General features: G+C 44.1%; 1 protein-coding gene across 2 annotated transcripts; it reads left to right on the forward strand.

Annotated features, from left to right (window-relative positions):
* The first annotated feature begins 7574 nt into the window (after positions 1-7574).
* On the forward strand, positions 7575-15748 carry SSBP1 (single stranded DNA binding protein 1). Of its 2 annotated transcripts, none has more exons than XM_065417481.1 (7): positions 7575-7680; positions 8838-8890; positions 11226-11286; positions 12849-12989; positions 13697-13784; positions 14034-14122; positions 15592-15748. In XM_065417481.1, the coding sequence occupies exons 2-7, from the start codon at positions 8867-8869 to the stop codon at positions 15633-15635; spliced, it is 447 nt and encodes a 148-aa protein (XP_065273553.1). In that variant the 5' UTR covers positions 7575-7680; positions 8838-8866; the 3' UTR covers positions 15636-15748. The 2 variants fall into 2 exon arrangements, with proteins under 2 accessions (XP_065273553.1, XP_065273554.1); XM_065417482.1 differs by lacking the exon at positions 7575-7680 and adding an exon at positions 8022-8065.
* The last annotated feature ends 5206 nt before the right edge of the window (positions 15749-20954 follow it).

The following is a 20954-nucleotide window of genomic DNA, read 5'->3' on the forward strand; positions in this document are numbered from 1 at the left end:
ACCAAAGTGCCATACTAAAACTCCCTGGAGTAGTTCTTGCCTACTCCATCATTCATACAGCTTCATGCTGTCATGACTGGAAGTGACTAGTGTACAAATGTCTGAGACCTTCTCCACCCAATGTAAACTACAATGCTTCAGTCTTGTATCTCTTAAACCAGTTATTTCTGATGCAATGGGCTGGCTGACCTATGTGTTAGTTTTGGTTGTATTCTAGGCTAGGAATAGTTTGATTCCCTTCTTCTCTCATGCAGCTAAACTAGGGCTCCACCCCCCCACCTCCCCGAGACCTTTCTGTGGCCTTGACATTCTGGCTGTGCAGGTACACTGAAAAGGGGCATCAGCAGGTCCAAAAGGGAGATAGTGTCCTGAGCTATGAATGGACTTACCACTTAGCTCCTGATGGAGCAAAGGGAGTTAAGCATGATACCACCTAGTCAAGTTGGGATTTGAGCTTTGGACAAGCTCGTTAAGACCACAGTCCTGAGATACTTCAGATCAATGTGAAATGAACTAAGTGGCATTGCATTGTGGGAAGAAAGCACAAAGTAACTCAATGTCTTTACTGTTAAATGAGTTTCCTGCAGAATCTGAAGGAACGTTTTCCTTTCTAGAAACATCCATAACCATTATGTGGCGGGGCTAGCTCCTGAAGCCTGATCTCTGGATTTGTGAGGGCTTTTTGCCCAGTTGAACAGATGGCCCATAGGATACAACCTCTCTAACGTGGTGATGGGTGGGTCTATATATCCTCTTTCCTTTCTGCAGAGTTACAGATAGAAGAGTTGCCTGTCTGCGGGATTTGTCTTTCAGCAAAGTGGAGGGAAGGTTGAAGTGGTTTTTTAGAATCCTTCAGTTTGGGGATTGCTTATATAAAGTGTTAAAACTAAAACTCAAAATAAATTGTATCCCCCTGTTATATTTAACTTTGTGACATTGTTTCTTATTGAATATCTTCTAGCCCCAAATCCCTGGGAGTTAAAGCTATGACTGGGTCAGTATTTCTAGAAAAAGATTTTAAGCCCTCGACTATTTTGATTACTTGGCTTTTGTTTGTATTTTATTTAATTTATTTAATTTCACTTCCAGCTGCTGGACAGCATCAGACTTTAAGCTGTTGAGTCCTTCCCCTTTATTTTTTAAAGTGGAACATGCAAATAAAGATTTTACCATTCTTTTTATCCAAGACAACTGTGTGTGGGACTCTTTTTTTTAGGATGGGGAAGGTGTTCAAAAGTGGGTCTTAAAGACCAGACATGTGCAAAGTACTTATCACGCCCAAATGTGTATGTAAGGCACTGGATGATGGAATCTTTCAGCTCTAGGCCATCAGCTCAACTCTGCTCAATGAGTTGGCTACTGCCCAGTCATTAGACTGTACCGGGAGCAGGGGAGGAAGAGGAGGAAAAGGTTAGTTTGTTTCCATGTGCTAATGGACACATGGCTTTTGTGATATGGACAGAACTGGCATCCCTGCCAGTAGTCTCGAGGGGAGCAAAGATCTGAATGGACATGGAAATGCTGAACTACCTCCAGCCCAAGACCACTTTGTAGTTGGAGCTAAGGACAGTAGCCAGGAAAGCTTTTATGAACTGGCCCCACCAAATCTGGTCTGTTCAAACCTCAGTGTTTCCTTTGACAAAGCACTTATCATACTCTGTTTCAAAACTATTAATACCTAACAGTAGGGCCTTTATACTACTAAAACCACTTTTCAAACTTGCTGAATCTGTTGATTTTTCGCTAGTAATGATCAAATCTAGAAATACCAGGAAATTGCCCAGCATTTAATGCAGTGGGTTTCCTGAGACTAGAACTAATGAAGATTTTGAAGTGATGGGTCTATCTGATTAAAAGATACTATCATGGTAACTCTACTAGACTTTTTGAAGTCTCTCCACCTAAAAAGTTCAAGTTTAAGGCTTGCTGAGACTAAAGCATGACAAATGTTGACTTAAAACTTGTGTGCTGATGGAAGAAAGGTGTGGTTTTGTGTGTGTGTGTGTGTGTGTGTGTGTGTGTGTGTGTGTTTTAAATAATCTAAGATGGTAGTTGTAGGTTAGGAAAGGAGTCTTGCTCCTTTGATATCTTAAGGAGCTTGACTGTAGCATGTTCTCAGTGACTAATAAGCTTGTCAAAGGAGTGGGCAGTTCTGTGGGAAAGCCAATTTTGTACTTTAAATAGAAATGTTCAGCAGTGTTTGGTACTATTCCATGTGAGAAACTTTACTTTCAGCTGTTGTGTTGGAGAAATCAATAACTAATGACAGGAAACAATGTAGCCTAGAAGTGCATCCTTAGCACTTACTTTCTGTTTATGCCCCAAAATAGGATTTCACTCCAGCATAACTTGGCAGAAAGCTGCTTTGGCTAAAATGCAATATCTAGAAAATCAGCTGTCAAAACAATTTATTTCAGTCATTGCTATTGTCAACTAGAATCTGATTTTATCATTTGGGGGAAAATGGCAATCGTAGTTGCAGAACTTAAATTAAAAAAAAAAAAGTTAAACTTGACAAATGGTGTAGAACAGGGGTGGGCAAACTACAGCCCACAGGCTATGTCTGGCCTGTCAGAACTTTAAATCCAGCCCTTGAGCTGCTGCTGGGGAGTGGGGTCGGGGGCTTTCCGTGTGTCTCCCGAAAGCAGCGGCATGTCCCTCCTCCAGCTCCCACACGTAGGGGCAGCCAGGGGGCTCCGCACATTGCCCCTGCCCCAAGTGCTGCCCCGCAGCTCCCATTGGCCGGGAAGCGTGCAGAGTCACCTGGCTGCGCCTCCACGTAGGAGCTGGAGGGGGGACATGCTGCTGCTGGGAGCTGCTTGAGGTAAGCGCTGCCCGGAGCCTGCACTCCTGAGCCCACCCACACCCCCAACCCCCTGCCCCAGCCCTGATTCCTCCCCCACCCTCCAAACCCCTTGGTCCCAGCGTGGAGCACCCTCCTAAACCCAAACCCCTCAGGTCAACCCCAGAGTCTGCACCCCAGCCAGAGCCCTCAACCCCCCTGCACCCCAAATCCCTCACCCCAGCACCCCAATTTTGTGAACATTCATGACCCACCATACAGTTTCTATACCTAGATGTGGCCCTCAGGCCAAAAAGTTTGCCCACCCCAATGTAGAACCATAGGGTTAGAAGGGACTGCAAGAGTCATCTAGTATAAACCCCTGCCAAGATGCAGATTTGTTGTGGCTAAACCATTCAAGACAGATGGCTATCCAGCCTTCTCTTGAAAGCCTCCAGTGAAGGAGCTTTCACAACCTCCGTAGGCATCTGTTCCATTGTGCTACTGTTCTTACAGTTAGGAAGTTTTTCCTGAGATTTAATCTAAATCTGCTATGCTCTAGTTTGAACTCACTGACTCTTGTCCTTCCCTCTGTGGCAAGAGAGAACTGTCTTATCAATCTTTTTTTATGGCAGCCTTTCAAGTATTTCAAGATTCTCATGTCTCCCCTTAATCTCCTCTTTTCCAAACTAAACATACACAGTTCTTTCAGCCTTTGCTCATTTCCCTTTGATAATCTTTGTCGCTTGCCTCTTGGTTCTTTCCAGTTTCTCTACATCCTTTCTATACAGTGGTGACCAAAATTGGACACACTACTCCAGCTGAGGCCGAACAGTGCAAAGTCGAATGGTAATGTCACCTCCTGTGATTTGCATGCTATGTCTCTGTTAATTCAACTTAAAATTGCATTTGCTTGTTTTTGCAACTGCATCATATTGCTGACTCATGTTGAGGTTGTGATCCACTAAAACTCCCAGATCCTTCTCAGCAGTGCTGCTGCCGTCAAGCAGGTTATCCCCCATTCTGTATTTGTGCATTTGATTTTATTTCCCTAAGTGTAACACCTTACATTTGTCTTTGTTAAATTTAATTTTGTAGCCTGTAACCCAGTTCTCCAATTTATCAAAATCCCTTTAGAATGTATGTTCTATCCTCCAAAATATTGGCAACACCCCTCTCCTGCCCTGCTTTGTGTCATCTGAAATTTTGATCAGTATGGTCCCTATTCCCACATCTAGGTCATTAAAAAAGATGTTAAACAACACCAGACCCAGAACAGATCCCTGTGGAACCCCACTTGAGGCCTCCCTCCAATCTGACATCATTCCATGAATAATTAGTTGTTTAACCAATTACGTATCCACTTAATGGTAGTTCTGCCAAGCCCACATTTCTCCAGCTTACTTATGAGAATGTCATGTGGGATAGGGCCTGTGTCAAAAACCTTGCTGAAGTCCAGGTATATTAGGTCCATCAAATTCCCCTTATCCACCAAACCAATTACTCTGTCAAAGGAAATCAAGCTGGTTTATCATGATTTGTTCTTGGTAAATCCATGCAGGCTGCTAGAGATTACCTCTTCATCCTCCAGGTATTCGCAAAGAATGTTTATACGTTGAACCTTCCCCTGGTCTATAGTTCCCTGGCTCCTCCTTTTTCAAGATGGGCACTACGTTAACCCTTCTCCAGTCTTGCAGGACCTCTCCTGTCATCCATGAGTTGGCAAATATTGCCAGTGACTCAGATTTCTTCAGCTAATTCCTTCAGTACCCTCAGGTAAACAGCATCAGGCTCTACTAATTTGAATTATTACAAATTGGTCAGAAGATCTGACGTGTTATTTACTTATCCCAATCTGCATCCCTTCCCCTTATTGTCTATGGTAACTTTGCTAGTCATCTGATCAAATGGTGTGTGTGTGTGTGTGTGTGTGTGAGTGATGAAGCAAAGTAGGCACTGAGCAGCTCTGCCTTCCTATCATCTTCCATTCCCAGCTTATCTTCTGCAGTGGGTGGGAGACTCACACCTTCTTTGACTTTTTTTTTTTTTTTGGTCTGACATATTTGAAGAACCCATTCTTGTTGTCTCTAACATTCCTTGCCAGCTGTAACTCATTCTTTGCCTTGGCTTTCCTGATTTTTGTCCCTACACACTTGTGCTATTCCCATGTATAATTCCTTGGTGATGCACACATACAGGAAATGGAAGGATCTGGGTTTTTTTTTTTTTTCCAGATAGCATTGGCCTCCTGTGGCGGTTCTTATCTTTCTGGAATAGCTTGAGTCTCTAGTATTGCATCTTTTAGGAATTGCCAGCTCCCTTCAACTCCTTTTTCTTCCTTCTATTCTGAGTAGGTTGAAATCTGCCTTTCAAGTCTAGTGTCCTTGTTTTGTTCTCATGTCCTCCTTTCCTTAGGATCTTGATTGCTTCCTCCTAAGTCCATGACCACCTTCCCGTTTTTGTTTTGGTCAATAAGAATGAATTAGTTGCAGATCTAAAATCGATCGCCCTCGAGTTGTTTCCTCAACTTTCTGAATCCAATGTTTTGAGAATATTACAAGTGCCTGAAAAGGTTTTAACAAAATGCTTTTCAATTTTCTTTTAGCTCAACTGCTTATCCATCAACTTACTATTCTCACACAGTCAGTCTTCAGTGCTCTGAATGAAGTCAGGCAGGATTCTCAGGTAGTGTCTCTACCCTAAGGGCACTCTCTCACCAGGCCAAGAAGCCTCCTTGGAGCATTCAGCATCCCTGTTCACACTGTGAGCTTCCTGCAGTGAGTCCACTGGGCTGGGACACCTGGGGAAGCCTTATATGTCCCCAAAGGGCAATGCACCCTAACATCAGTCAGCAATGACTCCCTGCCAGCGTTGTAAAACAGAAGGGTTTACTAGTCAATGGAGACACAGCCTAGAACAGATCTTCTTAGCACAGAAATCAGGACTGTTCAACACAGTTCATCGTGAGGGAATTCAGAACCCTGAGCTCTCTCTCCAGGTTCCAAACTAGGAGATTCACCAGCTTCCACCAGACACTATCAGTTAGGCCCTACTGCCTTGCCTTACCTCTCTCCTTTGTCGCTTTTGCAGGTAAATAGGTCACAGACCTGCACATCTCAATGTGTTCTCCAGTATCTCTAGCTGATTCTTGCATCAGCTGGGCCCCAGACATCAGTTGCCCAGATACAGAGTGTCAGCTGTGGTCTGGGCCCAGGCACCTAGACAGCAGTTACACCTGCCCCCTAAGGGACTCTGCAATGATCACACACCCTTGTCTCATCACTTAGCTCAGGGGTCGGCAACCTTTCAGAAGTGGTGTGCTGAGTCTTCATTTATTCACTCTAATTTAAGGTTTTGCATGCCAGTAATACATTTTAACCTTTTTAGAAGGTGTCTTTCTATAAGTCTATAATATATAACTAAACTATTGTTGTATAGAAAGAAAATAAGGTTTTTAAAATGTTTAAGAAATTTCATATTAAATTAAAATGCAGAGCTCCCCGGTCTGGTGGCCAGGACCGGGGCCGTGTGCGTGCCCCTGACAATCAGCTTGCGTGCCGCCTTCGGCACGTGTGCCACAGGTTGCCTCCCCCTGACTTAGATACTTGAATAACATATAGGGTAAATTGACACATGCACACACTATTCAGATAAAATGTTAAGAACATTCCTATTTTGTCATAGCTTCTATTTTAAATTGTTGTCAACTTATAGTGTGATGCTAATTTAATGAGATGCAGAGATTCAAAAAGTTTATAATACTTATACCCTAACATGTCAACCTCCTACGTCAAGCCTGACATGGCAAAGCAGCTTAAAATAACTCCTAGGAAGTACTCGAGCAGGGATTTTGTGGCTTTGCTTGCCAAGTCCAACTCTCCAGAAACCTTGTCCCAAGGGGTTTGGGGGTGGGCAGGGTCAGTGATCTTCCTCTATCATAAGCCTATCTGCCCTGCCAGTAGCGCTGACGCGTCATGCATAGGGTTACCAGTCATGTGTGTTTTGTTTTGTTTTTTACCAAAACACGCTGTCAAAAAGGGACGCTGGTGGCTCTAAGGCAGCTCTGCTGACGGAGCTGTTAAAAGTCCGGTTCGCCACCCCCAGCAGGGCAGGCACAGTGCCTGCAGGGCTCCGTGTGGCTCTCGGGAAGCTGCCGGTATCTCCCTCGGGCTCCTACGTGCAGGGGGGCCTTGGGGGGGGCTCTCTGTGTGCTGGCTCTGCAGGTCCCGGGGGCTGGGCAGGCTGGCGGGGGCAGGAAGTGTAGCCCCCTGGCCGCCCCTACGCCTAGGAGCCAGAGAGACGCACCAGCCGCCGCCGAGAGCCCAGAGGTCGGCGCTGCGCGGAGCCTGCCCCCGCCCCCTCCCCGTGACAGCGAGCGAGCGAGGGAGGGGGGATGGCGTGAGCAGCGGCGGGGCCTCAGGGAAGGGGCGGGGCAGGGCGTTCCGCAGGAGGGCACGGGGCTCAGCCAGGGCGCTGCTCCGCTGCTCGCGCGCGGGGGGGGAGGGGCCACCGGCAGCAGCTGAGGCCTCGGCGCAGGCGCGGACACTGCGGTAAACGCAGGTGCCGCCTGGGCGTCAGCGCAGCGCCGAGCACCCGGCCCCCTTCCTAGGGCGGGGGATGCTGCGGGGAGGAGCCGGATGGAGCCCCAGCGCGGGGAGGGAACCGCCTTCCCCTGGGCCCGAGCCCAGTCGCCGCCGGAACTGCGGATGCGGGGTCGGGTTTCTGGCCGGACCCGTTCCGCCGTCGCCCGCTCGCAGACGGAGGGAAGGGGCGGGGCTGGGCTGCTGCGCGCGCGTGTTTCCGGTGCCGAGGCCGGTTCCAGTCTCAGCCCCGCCGTGCGCCCAGAGCCGGACACCGCCCGGCGGCGCCCCGGGGACAGAGTCCAGCCCCAGCGCGTGGTGAGCGCGTGACGGCCCAGCCCTGGCGCCCGAATCCCGGGGTGCGGCGTCAGCCAGCGCCCCCCGTCCATCTTAGGTCCCCTCCGCCACCCCTGCGCCCTCCCACTCCCCCCGGCTCTCCTACGGCCACCTCCCAGCTGCTCCCTTCCCCGTCCCGTTTGCCAGCACAATCCCGGGGGGAGGAGGGGCGGGCGCTGCCTCGTTGGGCTCTGGCCAGGGTTTCTGCGCTGGGGGTGGGAGCAGCACAGGAAGGTCTCTCCCGGCAGCGCCCCGGGAGCTTGCTGTGGCTGCACGGGAGCCAGGGGCAGGGCTGCGCTGTAGCTGTGGTGCCATCAGGCTTTTGAGCTGCTTTGCCCCGAATGCCAAGGTTTTGTAATGTGGTCAGGTCCGTATTACAGAATTACATAGGCATAACTGTGTTGTTCAGGGATGTGGAAAATCCACACCTCTTAGCGATACAGTTGTACTGATCTAACCCCCAGTGTAGGCAGCGCCATGTCAACAGGAGGGCTTCTGGCCACATAGCTACCGACTCTCACTGAGGTTTATTAACTATAAACTGCACTGAAGCGCTACAGCAGCGCAGTTGTGCGGGTGCAGCGGTGGTACTGTAGCCTGTGTAGACCTGCCCTGTGTTTTGAATGAGACTATTAAAAAGTAACTGGTTAGTTGGATTTAGTTGGCCACGGTCAGAAGACAGGATACTGGGCTAAATGGACCTTTGGTCTGACCCAGTATGGCCGTTCTTATGATCTGAGGTGTGCTGCCTGGGGGGGTGGGGAGACTGTTAAGTGGCAGTATCAACTAATGATTTAAATAGATCTGAGGCACTGTCTACAATGATGTTGGCATATTTTATGTCGCTCAGGGGTGTGACTAAACCACCCCCCTGAATGACCTAAGTTACACTAACATAAGCGTCCATGTGTCAGATACTGTGTCAGCACTCCCGCCAATTTAGCTACCGCTGCTCACAGAGGTGGTTTTATTATGCTGATGGGAGAGCGTTTTATTAAAGCATCATCACCAGATGTGCTGCAACGATGCAGCTGTGCCACGGCAGCACCGTATGTTTGAACGTGACCTCACCGGGAGGAGAAATTTAATGCTCATCCTCTTTTGTTTTTTTCCACCCTTCCATGTTCTCAAATACACAGTCTAATCACAGAAAAAGAAAACCGCAGAAATGTTGCGCAGGCCAATAATACAGGTAATAAGTTACTGGTTTTGTTAAAAAATTTAGATCATGCACAGTCTAATGATGTACAGTCTAGTGCATGAGCCATTTAAATAGTAACATAATTAACTATGTGCAGTATTGTTCTTATGTTACCATTAAAAATAATTGCATGCAAAATCCTTCATCTTAATACACTGTTAAATACTCAGTCCTGCAAAGTTGTAAACGTGCCTAACTCTCTGCTTGTAAGTATTCCTATGTCCTTCCATTTTTGAACTTGAAGCGCTTTAACCAGACATCCTAACTATAATTTTTTTTCTTTAAGGTTGTAAGAAAAAAATATATAAATTATGTATGTATGTATAGTAAGCAGTGTTTCTTTTCTTTCTGTATTAAAGTAATCAAGGCTTTAACTACTCTTCCCATCCTAGGCTAGCTGAATCTTGCTCTGGGTGTTTGTCACACATTATTTAATATAATGATACATTGTATTGTTTACAAGTGCACATGTGTTTCCCTGTAGGGGGCTCCAAAACAAAATAGTTCCTTGTTAGCACTATTGAATGAGTGAGACTGTTTTCCTTGCTGCAATAATCAAAAATTGGCTAATTGAATACTCTCTGTAGACCCATCAAATTATACCATTCATCAGGGTTCCTTAGGATTCCTCAGTAACTGACAGCTGGCTCTTACTGTTCTCCTTAAGCAAGATTTTCCACAACTAAAAGCCCTTCTTTACAGAGGTATGACCTGAGATGGAATTTGATCCCATTACACCCACTGTTGCAAACTTATGCAGTGATATCTATTTAACGCTTTAATACAGAAAGTATTGTATCATAGTTGCTCCAAAAATTTTCTCTCGTCTCAGGACTGGAACTGCCATGAGGGTCAGTAGCCTTCTTTCTGTTCCAGCCCCACTAGGTAATTGAACTACAACCCAGAAGGTAGCAAGGCTCTCCACCAAAATATTTGCAAAAATGTATCTGTCACAGATATTAATTTTGACTCCACAATTCTCATTCTCTTCACCATCATCCTTAACTGTAAATTGTATCATATTTCCAGTTTAAATTAATAATTCATATCCATCAAACCATACTCTGTGATAAAGAACTTGTACAACTATCCCATGTGGATAGAAAAGTCACAGGGGATTATTACAGTACAGTATGGAATACTTACAACATCATATTAAATTCAGTTGTAACATATAGGAAAAGCTCTTCCTACGTAAACCACCCCCATGCCATGCAACCGTACATACTGCAGAGTTGAATCCATTATCAGGAAAAATAGAAGTTTCCCTTTTTGTCTGTCTGGCCTCATGTTATTTCTTCCACCCATCAGGTATACTGTGCCTCATTTCTTTCATAAACACTGCAGAACCTATGGGGGGAAAATAAACTGTGGGCTTTCAGCTTGTGGGAATATAAGAATGTATTCCAAGATTTTGTTTTCTGGCGTTAAATTAACAGTCATTATAAGCCAAATGAAAAATGGTTCTATAAATCTGACTGGCATACACTGGGCATTAATTCTAGATGTCTTGTACGTAAAAAGCAAATTGCCTCAGTAGGTGGCCAAATCAATATGCCAAAGCATTTTTCTATTGCATTTTGCATTATCCTCTATTTTAACATCTTTGTCACTAGAAGGATTGTCAGTCCTCTTTGCTCCTTCTGCCACTCCCCTCTCCCCTTGTAGGAAATTTACCGTACCTACAGTCCTTGTTTATGGATCTTGTACAGATATGCTCCCTGGCTTTCTGCAGCTATTGCCACTTTCTTCCTCCTCTGACATGGCACTTGCAAGCATTGAGTCTTTCCTTCCCGTTTCTCCCCTTACGTTTACCTACAGTGAGTCTCAAATTTTTGTGGCACTTAATTGTTTTTAGCTTTTGAAGGGTGGATTAGGGTCACTGCACCACTTATGTCAATAAAATCGTATGTAGAGCTGCTGTTATGCATGTCTTGTCTGTACCCAAAGTTAAGCAGAAAAATAACAAAAGAAATCAATACCAAGTGTCTGTAAATATATTTTCTACTAAACATCATATAGAAACAGCGATAGTTGGGCAGGAAATTTCCCAAGGGTTACTAGCTGAAGGTATGGTTTCGGGACGTTAGCGTTTCCCATCTAGCCCTTAAGATCCAAATTCAGCAATGCACTAAACACATGCTTAACTTTTAAGTGCCCGCGTAATCCTGTTAGCTTCATTTTACTGAACTGGACCCTACTTCAGAAAATACCCTGAAACTCAACTATTATTCTTTATTTGTTAACTAAATCTCTTCAAATTATCGGAGAACTGGTGTTCAGGATTGACTGGCGTGGAGCCTTAAACATCTGTCTGTCCTCCTAGGTGCTTCGTCAGTTTATAAGACACGAGTCTGATTCAGCCAGCTCCTTGATACTTGAAAGATGTAAGTAGATGTTATTTGTTTGAGAATCTTAGTACTAGTGAAATGTGCCTGATGGGTCTGCCCAGAGATGTATTATGTCCTCTGCTCGCAGAAGAGGCTCCTGTACAAGTATAAGTACTCAGAAACCATGGTGATGAGCACATTATAAAAGCCTGGATAGATATCTGCTTCCCCAGAGTGACCAGCAAATGCTCTTCAGCAAAGAGTGAGAGTAAATTCCGTCTCCAGGCCCATTCAGTCCTCTTCCTCTCTGCTAAGACTACTAACAGTCAAACGTGTGGTGTCTTTAATAAATGTTATAATATCTTTCTATTACTGTTGTGGAAGAACAAGAAAATATTCCTTTTTCTTCAAGAATCATCAGCTTTTACTTTGTGTAATATCTTATTCCATTCTGACTTTTTAATCATGCTGCATTTGACCTCTTAAGGGAAACTTAATGTTTTATCTTATCTAATCTTTATCTGATCTTATTTCTGCAGTGATGTCTTCAGAAATGTTTCTGCTTTTGCGATCCAACCAGTGAAAATAGAAGGCAGGCAGTTGCTATTAAATAATTTATTATTTTACAGTGCCCAAAAGTGTGCTAGGCACTTCATGGTACAACTATTAATGCCCCTTAAAACTTACATTCTAATTTTATATATATAATGAATTGAGTGGGGATAACAAAACAGTAAAGGGAATGGGCCAAAGGAGGACTAGGGTTACAGTGATAAATTGAGTAGCTGTGAGATTTTAGATATGTGCATATCTTGGGGGTACAAAAGGTCTCTTTCGGACTGTCTTCCAGACCACCAAGGGTAGAAGTGAATGCTTTCTACCGCTGGAATTCTAAGTGCGAATTTATAGCCATGGCAGGCCATGAAATATTGGACATAAAACTTATCATTCTTATTACTATGCCATTCTGACTACTATCTTGTTTCACCCACTCCCTTTTGATTCTGACGTGATTTTAGTAGTGATAAATTGGCAGAACTAGAAACCATCATACCATCTGAAAGCTTGAAATCCTTTTCAAATGATATAAAGCATTTGTTACTAACGCTAGGAGTCAGTGAGACCTTGGCTGTTTAAAACCCTGTTGGAATTAAAGTGCAAAAAAGAAAAGGTGGTAATCATCAAAACATAACTTTAAGGTACTTTAGCTTTGAGTAAGGCTTGTTGTAATGAAGGGGGGAAAGAATTATTGCAGCTTTGTTGTGGTAAAAATACAAAAGTCAAAATTTCATTTTTAAAATTTTTTTGTGTGTATTATATATATATTAAAAAAAGTATTGGGACAAGGAATAGAAGAAAATGAACAGTGTGAGCAGATCCTTCACCCCTCAGAGATGTTGGTCAGCACTAGTGTAGGCATAATTAGAAGTCAGAGAATCTGGATTCCTTGGGTTTTGTGATAAGTTACAAGGATAGTAGTTTATCAAGGTTAGAAAAGCTGAAATTGATACATGCAAAAGTTCTTGGGACCAGTCCAAGCAGTCATCCTGAACTTTAACTCTTTCAAGGATATCTCCTTTTGCACCTCAGTCTGATATTTTCTGTCCCACACATTTCAGCCCTGAATCGTATCCAGTTACTCGGTCGAGTAGGACAGGACCCTGTTATGAGGCAAGTGGAGGGAAAAAATCCTGTTACAATTTTTTCTCTTGCAACAAATGAGATGTGGCGATCAGGGGAAAGTGAGGTGTTCCAGGCAGGTGAGTATGTGTAGTTATTGGAGTGGAATAATGTGTTTTTCACCTGTTGTAATGCTGTTTTAACATTAAATAATACCAATCCAGATCCTTTGTTGATGTAAATCCATGTAGCTCTATTTATGCCAATTCATACTAGCTGAGGAGCTTGCTTATCCTGTATATCCAGGAAGCACTTTAGTATTTCTCAAAGGCATTTGTTGAATAGTGATTTGTGGCAGACTTTTCTAAGAAGGACGGAGGAAGCCTCCAGCTATTGCTTGTTCATCATTTCACATAGACTTTGTGGGGGTGGAGTAGGTTCCATTCTCCCATGACCTCCCACTGGAGATGAAATGACTACATCTTTGTTTAGATGCCACTTTCCATTTGTAACTGCATACTCTTCTCCTAGCCTGTGTACAACGTGCAGGCTGCAGGGAGAAATAATTGCATGTAATATGAGCCGTGGTTTCTAAACAAAGGTACACAGTATATGCTCTCTCATTATACTTGTATCATGTTGCATGGTGTTTCTGGCCCTGAAAGGAAGAAGAGTGGAAGTTTCAATAACAGTAAATTTCCATTTCTCCGATCAATCACTTGACTTCTTAGCTGAGGAGCACTTAAGTATTGAAACAAGCCCTCCGCAGTTTGTTGTGTTAGAGAGAGAGGACATGGCATCCTTTGGCACCTTTGTCATTCATTATTCTTCCTTTCATGTAACATAGGTGATATCACCCAAAAGACAACATGGCACAGGGTCTCTGTGTTTAGGCCAGGCCTGAGAGATGTGGCATATCAGTATGTGAAGAAGGGGTAAGTGGCGTAAAAAGAGTGCTTGGGGATTGAATGCCTTAACAGTCAGTTAATTTAATGTGAATCAGGCACAATGGGGGTGGTTTTGTGTAGATGTTAAAATAGAAGCATGTCGTGCTTAAAGCATTTAGTGCTCAAAGACTACAGACAAATGAGGCAAGATCTCTGAACTCTAAACTGACAATTTATAGAATAAAAATAATGATGTAATCCTCCTGCCTGTGAACTGAATTCTTATGTTCCTGTTAGTGCTCGAATCTATGTGGAAGGGAAGATAGACTACGGTGAATATACAGATAAAAACAATGTGAGGCGGCAGGCCACAACAATCATAGCAGGTAACAAACTTTATTAGTCAAACCATCTTGTTTTGCCATTTCCAGAAGTGAAGGGGAACAGAGAAATAAAGTGTGGTTTATCCTCATTCCCAAACTTCATAATTTGGAATTTTGAGAGAATGTATCTGTGGTTGTATTTTTAGTTCCTGGTCTGTGCCAGTAGGTGTCATCTGACACAGTTTATGAAAAGAATTAGGCAGGAAAGAGGTAGCATTTGTGGATTGCTGAAAAGTTGCTGACACAAAGCAGTGAATTGTAGCAAGTGGGTGTTTGTGCATTTTCTCTGCGCTGCACATCGGAGAGAAAATTGGACATGTACACTGCTGTACAAGGTGGGCCTTGTTGAAAAGTTCACTCTCAACTTCAGCAGGGAACATTTTTCTGTCTAAGCCTTTGATTTCAGGCTTTCCGCTAAATGTTAAGGTCTTCTCCCTGTGAAAGGAGTGTCATGTGGATATAGTTAGATGGGGAATTTGGAAAGTAGGAGTGAGGTGGCCAAGAATAGCAGAAGAGGGAGGGAGGGAGCGAGCGAGCAGACGTTCCTTGGGCTAGGAACAATCATGAAGAAAGATGGAAAGTTCAGAAACTTGTCCTCTTTGCTTCTGTAAACGGCAATGATTTTTTTATTTTTAATTATGTGACTTATTGGAGAGATCAGTCTCCTGAAACTTTAGGGGGGTTGTTTTTAGCAATGGGCCCCAAAAAGCTGAGTTATAAAGGAAACATTCGTGTTTCAAAACTGTGTATAGAAAGTTGGGCGAGAGGTGAACAAAACATGCGCTTTTAATTTTTACTTTTGGTTGTTCCCGAAGTGCAATGTTCTTGCTGTCATAAACCCACTTGTTCAGATGGCCCAGCATGTACTGCACTGTGATATTGACCCTTGTTATTGGCACACTTTCAGAGAGCCTGCCTGTAGGTATATGGCAAGTCTCTTCTTTCAATGGTTCTCTAAAGTTTTCTTTTCAGTAGCTCTTTAAAGTAGGGTTATTGAGAATTTAGGAGACCACTGGAAGTTAAATGTGGACTTTCCTTAGTCCTGCTCCATGCTGATTATGGGGGGGATGATATCAGCTCATTGCATTTTGGGATATCCAGCATAAGCAAGACATTAGCAGTAATAATAGATTTATAAGAGGGACAAATTCAAATCTTTTTTGAAAATTGCCTCTAATGATATATTTGGCCATTAACCCTGCTAGACGCTTGTGGACACATGCTTGAAAATACCTATGTTCACCTTGAAAAGGTCTCTTGACCTGGGGAAAAGAGAAGAGAATCATCTGTATCCATCAGTGTTAGTTTTCATGGGATATTTGTTCTGGATACTGAAACAGTACAAGCCCCTGCATTTTATTTTTAACTTCCCTACAAAGTAGCATGTGTGTGTCTGTGCATATAGATATGTGCAGCAAGACAAAACACTATCTGATCCTGAAAATTAACTACTCTGTTGTATTTCCTTTCAGATAACATTATTTTTCTGAGCGACCATATCAAAGAGAAGGTGTGAGATGTTTAGTACTTGGACCCATGCTATTCCTTTCATTTTATAGTATTTCCTAATTCTGAAATCATGCATATTGCTGTATTTCTGTAAACAAATTAAAAAACCCTTTTATATGGATAAAGGAAGAACTGTGGTTTTTGGTCTTTCTCTTCAAGCTTTGGCCTCTGAATATGTTTCTTTTACTACTTCTCTGTTCTATCCTAAGGGGCAGCCCTTGGGACTATATCAGTTTGAATCAATATATTTATGATTAGACGTTGCATTTCTGAGTTTCTTGGGCATTTTTAGCCTGTATTTATTACAGGCTCCCATAATCCCTGGTTATAATTTTAATTCCAATCCCTGGAAAATTTACTTAAATCTGTGCCGTACTTGTTTTCGTCCACTAGGAGGAGCTGTAAATGCACCACCAGATGACTTTCTTTCACTGCTTCTCCATTTAGAGCAGGGGCGGGCAAACTTTTTGGCCCGAGGGCTGCATCAGGTTTTGTAAATTGTATGGAAGGCCGGTTAGGGGAGGGGGTCGTGGCCCGGCCCCCACCTCCTATCTGCCTCCCCTCCACCCCCGCCCACCCCCCCCGGGACTCCTGCCCCATCCAACCCACCCTATTCCCTGACGGCCCCTCTGGGACCCCTGCCCCATCCACACACACCCCACTCCCTGTCCCCTGACCACCCCCGGATCCCTGCCACCCCATCCAACCCCTCCTCTCATTCCTGAAGGCCCCCTGCCCCATCCAACCACCCCTTCTCCCTGTCCCCTGACTGCCCCCTGCTGCCCCATCCAACCCCCCATCCTTCCTGACTGCCCCCCCCGGGACTCCTGCCCCCATTCAACCCTCTGTCCCCCCCATCCACACCCCTGCCCCCTTACCACCACCCCGAACTCCCCTGCCCTCTATCCAACCCTCCCTGCCCCCTTACTGCGCTGCCTGGAGCACCGGTGGCTGGCGGTGCTACAGCCGCGCTGCCACCACGCAACACAGAGCACTGGGTCAGGCCGGGCTCTGCAGCTGCGCTGCCCCAGGAGCTCACAGCCCTGCTGCCCAGAGCATTGTGCCGGCTGCGGGGGAGGGGGAACAGCAGGGAAGGGGCCAGGGGCTAGCCTCTGATTTAGAGAGTAACATTGTTGCACTGTAGACACTTTCTGTCTTTGGAGGGAAGGTCCAGAAGTCTCCGTTCCAGCTAGGATGGGATGGGATAAAATGTTCTCTTATGTTGTAATCCTGGATGAGCTGTCAGAGCAGCCATGAGTTTCATTATTGCCATATCTGATCAAAGTAATCTATGTAAAAAGGATGCTAGTTTTATTATAAACTGTAGCTATAGAGACTCAAATTCCTGCATATGATCCCAATGGGGTGGGGGAGAACCTGGATGGTGGAAATCCTTACCGCTGGAGTGGAGGAAGACCGCATGTTTCATCTCTCCGGGCACAATGTAAAAACACTTTTATTTTTATTTTTTTGCGGACTTCCCCTACAAAATGGCTAGTGAGATTATCCCCTTTCCTTGTGTTTCTCCAGAATGATCCTAGCAATGTGATCAGTTTGGAGGAAATGGTCCGTTCCTGGATAGGAAAGCTACTACTTACATTGTTGTATCTGGCCTCTGGATTACTGCAGTGATGGGTACACTGGAAATTCTTAGCTAGTTACATGGGTTGGTGTCTACATGGAGGTCATGGCATCTTTTAAAATGAAATGGAGAATAAAAGTTTAAATGTGCTATCTTCTAGACTGGTTCCTTACTGACCATAGTTCCTGCCCTTCCCACAGTTGTCTACATCCAGAACTAAATATGTTGGGTTTTTTCCTGAGGCTGAGACGAGAACAAATATTTTGTGGTCATATATAGACTGAGGCTGTGAACCACAGCAGTTCCAAGGCTGTTCTGTCAGTAGCAGTAACACCTTGTGCCACCTCAGGTTCCTGACTTTCCTGGCTATTGAATTTTTATCCAGTGTTCATGTAAATATGAAGTGCTCCATTATTTCTGCACGGTCCTGTGCTGCTCTCCTGCCTCCAGATCATGCCACCAGAAGCACAGTCACACTGGCAGGTGACACTGATTTCATGCTCATTTGATAAACTTCAGAAAAGCAAGTGGGTGGGGTGGGTGTGGGGAGGTAGATCTTGCCAACTGAATGACACAAACATGTGCTAGCTCAGCTTCTGATCTTTGGCTGGAACTAAACTCTCTAGCTTTTCTAAAGCATCAGCACTAATACCAGATGACAATCTTCTATACCAGACCCTTGGTGTCTAGAAGGAATACCAGATATTAGCAGAATCCTCTAGATTTTAAGATGAAATGTGCTTGTCACAAAAACCTGATTAAAATGACCTTTTGGTTAATCCCACAGGTGGGCCGTAGATTGGCTTCTTTTGTTAAAATGGAAAAGGTCAATACTGCATAACCCTTTATTTGGGATTGAAGGCAAGAGGAGTGTGAAAGCTGTGTTTGGCTGATCATCTGGCAGTGCATTCTAAAGCAGAGTAGTCCAAAGATGGCACATTGTGTCAGTTATCTATAATTTTTACTGATTTCTGATCCAGTTCCAGATTTGCTTTAAGGTGTTTCCCTGTTATCTTTAAAGCCCTGAATGTGGTAGGCTCTATATTTTAGTGACTGCCTATCTCTCCACAACCCACCATGACAGCTGAAATCAACTGGGATGATGCAAATGATGGAGCCTACTGTAAAACATGAGACTTGAGAATGAAGACTTCTCAATAGAAGGCCCTTAACTGTTGAACTCATACTGGAGATAAGCCTGAGGCTTGTTTACTTCAGGAAAAATGTAAGACTCATCTCTTGGGGCAGACCTTCCTTCAGTAATGGTCACTGATAGTGGCCCACACACTGACCTCTACCTACAACTCTGCATCAGGAGAGAGACTGAACTAGTACAAATTGTGGGATTATCCATCACAATTTAACAGATTTGTTCATGCTACAAATGATTTTCACTTTTCCTGGGTTTCAGTGTTGTCTTTCAGGGAATGGCATTCAGCTTTCTCTTGTCCTAATTAACCTCTTGGGCAACCTTGATTATTGGCACTGATTGGATCTCCTTACAGAAGCATTTGACCTTGAAGAGGAATGACTGTATTTGTAGCAGGTAAGAGTATGAGGTTTGCAATGCCCTTCGTTATTGAAGCACTAGTTTGCAATGGTGTTGTGAATTTCATAATGAGATTGAGACAAAGCTGTAGGAGTGCAAACCAAGTCACTTGCACTCAGTCTCCCTGCTTCCAGAACAGAGTGGGGGAACCCCTCCCCCTCCGCCTCCTATACCTGTTTTTGGCTGTAATGCTTCGATTAAGGGAGAGCTATGGGCACGGTGCCTAATATAGCATTTTGAACATTCACATGGCGAAGAACGCTTTTAACCTTTACAAATGTGTGACTTATATTTGAGAACATAGCTCTAACTTGCCCAACTTCACATATGGGATAACATGAGGGGTGCTCAAAAAATAGCTGGTAATGAAGTGGGTCTGATTTCTTTGGCAGACATGTCTTCTCTCGCTTCTGTTTCATGATTCATCACTTCTGATGATAATTAGTGTAGCAAACTGAATAGAGAGTGACTGGATGGCTTGGGACTGGTAAATGGATATTGGAGTCTTTTACCACTTGGTCTCTGGTTGAATCTAGCCCAGGTTAGTGCTGCCTTGTGATGATTCCCTAGTGCCTTATGTGAAATTAATTGGTGTTTCAGTCCCATTCCTGCTAGCCATCATGAAGCCAAACATCTACTTGCGGTATAAGTCTCAGCAGAGAGGTCATGAATTGCATAGGCAGGAAAACTGTACTAGCCCTTAGAGAAGTCCCTGCAGGTAAAAGGTGAGAGAGCTTAACTAAAGCAAGCGTGTGTTGCTGTCTGCGCACTTATTATGTGGTTTAAAAGAAGACTTTCTTCAGTACTGTCAATCTTACATTTTGTATTTGTATTCTTTTACTTAGTCTTTGAACACACTGAGGAAACAATCTGCTCTCATTTACACCTCTGCCATGATGCTGAAGGCATTGGGGCTACATGGGTGTAAAATAAAGTAGAATTTGCCCAGTATGTTGTTTTCCCTTTTCCCAATACATATGACAATAAAATGTACATCTAGTGAGTTTTTCCTAATGTCCAGTGTGAGTAGATCTATTTTCAGCCCTAGTGTAGTGGCCTCGTATCCCTTACCCTTAGCTTGCGATACCTTCCATCAGCCATTCTGCTTCAAAGAAAAACTGCAGCATTTTCCCTACCTATGACCTGGCCTATACCCAGAACAACCTCCTTTTTTCTACCTCCCTATATGTCAGAGGTCAGTGTTTGCAAAGTATACCATTCAGTAACACTCTTGTATGTCAGACAACCACACCAAATAAGGTTCTAGAAGATGAGGGAGAGGAAACAATTTTACACAAAGAGAGAACCATAAACTAAAAGATAAACATATGTGTGCCTGGATGTATAGGATGGAAAGCATTGCTAGATTGACCCCCAACATGAACAGTGTGAAATATTGAAAAATAACCTGGATTTATAGCATGGTAGAAACTAGTCTAGTCTCTGACCCAGGTCAGAGGAAACAAACATGAGGGGGAAGATTCAGGAGAGTGTAGGGATAAGCATGTCTGTGTATGGTCCTTACATCTGTTATAGCATTCTTGCTCTTGTAGGTGAAGATATTTATCTTGTCTGTTTCCTTAGCGGCATGTCTGCTCATGAACAATGACACACAATATATTCAGTTTTGGGTATTAGTTGCTGTTCCATGTATCAGGATACTGGGTAATTTATATTCTCTGGAAGGATTCTTTGCCTGCTCTCTCTTTCCTCCTTTCTGGCACTTGGTACACATTGCCACTTTCTAGCAACCTCTTCTTAATACAGTTTCTTCCCCAAGAATTGTTCTACAGCCCAAAGCTTCAGTCTTGCACATGTATGTGGCTGCTCCCATATAGTGCTAACGACTTTATACAGCACCTTGTATTGCATACACAACAGTTCTATTTCTGACTACCAAACGGAGGCCCTTTACAAGCAGGATAGATTGAAATAGCAGAGACTTAACACTCATTTTAATAAAATAGCAGGCACAATATATATTGGATAGATGGGGTACCAGAGATTCACTGCTCCTATAGCAGTGCTAGATGGACAGCTGTGAAGATTATACTGTGTTTATTAACAGCAGTGGTATAACTCAGGCAGTGACAATGGAAGCTTCCCCATACCACCAGTTTGCTTCAGCTCCAACCAGGCTGGGCCACCCCAGGTAAGAGGGGAGTTCAGTCTCCACATCCATTAGATCAGTGGCT

Source organism: Emys orbicularis, chromosome 1 (assembly GCF_028017835.1).
Source record: "Emys orbicularis isolate rEmyOrb1 chromosome 1, rEmyOrb1.hap1, whole genome shotgun sequence".
Lineage (NCBI taxonomy): Eukaryota > Metazoa > Chordata > Testudines > Emydidae > Emys > Emys orbicularis.